The following is a 3,060-nucleotide window of genomic DNA, read 5'->3' as shown; positions in this document are numbered from 1 at the left end:
GATTTGGGGCTTCCAGATCCAGCCTTTTCTGGCTCTTTGGATGAAAGGTGCCAGCCCACCCGAGGTGGGAGGCGGCCAAGCCCTGTGGAACAGCAAGGCGTGGTGGCCCGCGAGGGGCTGCGGAAACGGAGACAGTCCCGGAAGATGGTGTCGCCTCCTCCCTGGTCCGTAACCATGGCGCTTAAGGAGGGAGGACGCCAGAGCCACAGCGCGGCGCGCGGGATCGGGAAGGGGTCGGCGTGGGGGGTTCCATCCCGTGGGCGCGCGTGTGAAACCCACACGACCCGAGCAGACGGGGCCCCACGGACACGTGCGTCGTCACAGCAAGGGCTGCTGACGCTGTCCTCGCGTCCCGTCCCTCTGAGCAGGTGCTAAGGTGGCTGTTCACTTGCGAGAATCAGCCTGAGCCCCGGCAGGCGCTGGGTGCAGGCGCTGGGTGCGTGCTGGGCGCTGGCCGCCCAGCGGGGAGCACGTGAATTCCCGCTGTGCCCTGGGCAGAAGGCCGAGTCCGGCCAAGGCGCTCTGTCCCAGCCGTAGTTCTCGAGATCTACCCAGGCTGGGGGAGGCCTGTGGGCTGTCCCCGTTCCCGAAGCCCGGCGGGCCGTGCCTGTGCTCCGTCGCTTCTGTCCTGGGAGTGGTGTGGGGAGAGCCGACGAACCTCCCTGCAGTCGAGACTTCCATCAATTCTCCTGTGGTAGAGTTAGATTTACCTAAGGTTTCACAAAGCTGATCACCTGTACGTGAGTTTTAAAGGACGGCTTTTCCTCCGGCTGCTCCTGCTGAGAACAATGGAGACCTGCAGGAAGTTTCTGCTTGGCCTCAGTGCCTTCCCAAAGGCAGTGAGTGAGCTCCCGGTCAGTGGAGATATTCAAGCAGATGCAGGGCAGCGCGGCACATCATCCAGCAGTGGCGAAGGTGCTGGGAGGCGGGCTTGCAATTTCATGATCATACAAGTCTATTCGCTAGGAACTGACACAGTCGATGTGAAGCTCTGTTTATGTACAAGTTCTCTAGGTTTCGTTCTAAAGCTAAATGGAACATGAACCCGGGATTGTAGAAGCACAGCCAGGACCCACTTTGCAAACATCCCCAGGTCTGGGGTCCTGGCCTCTACAGGCGGGGGACGGGGCGGGGGAGGCCACAGCCTCAGTTATTTTTGGAAGCTGGGACTCTTCACTAGTCCCATTTTGGTGGCGATCCCAAAGGGGTCCATGCTGTCTGTTTCTAGAGACGAAGAAAACCCGTCCGACTCCGCGTGGTCCTGGAGGTCTCTGGGCTCTGCCGGGCTGCTGGGCAGCATGGGCAGGAAATGGGACAAGGGCAGAAAGCCCCTGTCCTTATACAGCTGCCTCTGTTTCGCACTGCTCAAAGACACGGGGAGGCGGTGCTTCTTGGACCGGTACACGTTGTAGCCGTCGGGGCGGACCTCTTCCTCGAAGGCACAGTCCCCAGCCGAGTACTGAAGCTAGGGAGAAAACAGGCAGCCATGAGCACCCCCGGGGGCGACACCCTCAGAAGGAGCAGAGAAGCCAGGCCCAGGTGAGCATCTGCGTGATGGCCATATGTATCTGTGTGTATAGTTAAAGGTTATATGATGTATGAAGGTACCTAAAGTTCATGGTTATATATGTAAATAGACTTCTATACATCAAGTCTGCATTATACTAATTAGCATACACATCGCATGTATACGAATATATAAATGTGAAAAATTAGGGGTTCCTGGGGGTTCAGTCGGTGAAGCGTCCGACTTTGGCTCAGGTCATGATCTCAAGGTTTGTGGGTTCGAGCCCCGCGTCGGGGTCTGTGTTACAGCTCGGAGCCTGGAGCCTGCTTCGGATTCTGTGTCTCCCTCCCTCAAAAAAATAAACATTAAAAACATTCTAAAAAATAAGTGTGAAAAATCATAACATTAAATGTTAAATATATAGCATATATACTTTATAAATATGAATTTATACATGTGTTTTATAGACTTTTATAACCTTTATACACACACATACTTCAGGTATACGTATCGTGGATATACTCAGTATCTGTATATACTTAACATGTACCTTTCAGATCTCTCACTAAATCACGTCACTGAAACTCAGTCTCGTTCTGAGCAATAGGTACAAAATCAGAGGAGCAATGTGTATACTCGGTCCCTCACCCTTTATGTTAAATGCCAAACTATTGAGTTACAAGGTCCCTGGCATCCACTGGCACTTTGCGAGATGCTGCTAAACTAGGCAAGCGCTCCCAGTCCAACCTGGGGCCCAGGCCAAAGCATCTACCTACTCCCCCTGTAGACCTGAGGGCGATCCAAGGCCTTTTTGTCTGATGCCCTTGTAGGAAACATCAGGGCTTCCTCATTCGGTGGCAGAGAGCCTTCCAGGATTATCAAGATAAAGGCAGCCCCCTCCCCCCAGGCCCAAGACAGAGCCTCTCCCCCCCCCGCCCCCCGCGGGAGGCCGGAAATGCGGGAGGAAGGGCAGAAAGCAGCCCCTGGGGTCCCAGAGAGGCAGCAGTCTGGCCAAGTCCTGGGCCAAACTGGGGAAGGTCATTACCCGGTGGGGGACACGGAGGACAGCCCAAGGCGAGGAGCCAGGAGGGCTGGGCGGTGAACAACCCCGGGAGGCACCCAGTCTCGTTTGTGCCCAAGCCTACAAAGGTCAGTGAATTGCAGGTGGGTAAGTGCGGTGCTGATAAGGCTCTGATAAGGCTCAGGTCTAATGAAGCAACAACAGGTCCCCAGGTCCCCCCCCCACACACACACTGGGACAGAGCCACCAGACAGCGGGGACAGGCAAACCGATAAATAAAACGAGGGATGGAAAAGCAAATGCTACGACTGTTTTACTCCGCTGGTTCTCTCTGGGAGGAACTAGCACCCCCTGCCCTTCTCCGGACAGAAAATGAAACGAGTTCAAGTCTCTTAGAGAAAGCGGCATTTGTTAAAAAGTAAAAGAAAACAAAAACAAGCCATACCCACGGGATCAAGAGGCAGAACAGGATCTTAGGTTAAGGGACAGCCCCCCCCACTCCCCGAGTTGGGACTGAATGATGGGTAAAACC

The 3,060-nt window shown here is 54.8% G+C and overlaps 2 protein-coding genes across 2 annotated transcripts in view; both read right to left on the bottom strand.

Moving 5' to 3' along the window:
- LTO1 (LTO1 maturation factor of ABCE1) overlaps positions 1-3,060 on the bottom strand; it is a 179,746-nt gene that overhangs the window by 20,258 nt on the left and 156,428 nt on the right. The window lies entirely within an intron of this gene.
- The window catches only part of FGF19 (fibroblast growth factor 19), a gene marked incomplete at its 5' end in the record, with an annotated part of 3,799 nt that continues 1,889 nt past the window's right edge, over positions 1,151-3,060 (bottom strand). Inside the window, one exon of the mRNA XM_077766559.1 lies at positions 1,151-1,465. Within this exon, the coding sequence (XP_077622685.1) occupies positions 1,151-1,465 (315 nt within the window). The remainder of the gene's footprint in view (positions 1,466-3,060) is intronic.

This window comes from Crocuta crocuta, unplaced genomic scaffold (genome assembly GCF_008692635.1).
Source record: "Crocuta crocuta isolate KB4526 unplaced genomic scaffold, BGI_CrCroc_1.0 scaffold636, whole genome shotgun sequence".
NCBI lineage: Eukaryota > Metazoa > Chordata > Mammalia > Carnivora > Hyaenidae > Crocuta > Crocuta crocuta.
Note: the sequence above shows the minus strand (reverse complement) of the source record. Positions and strands in the feature narration are given on the sequence as shown.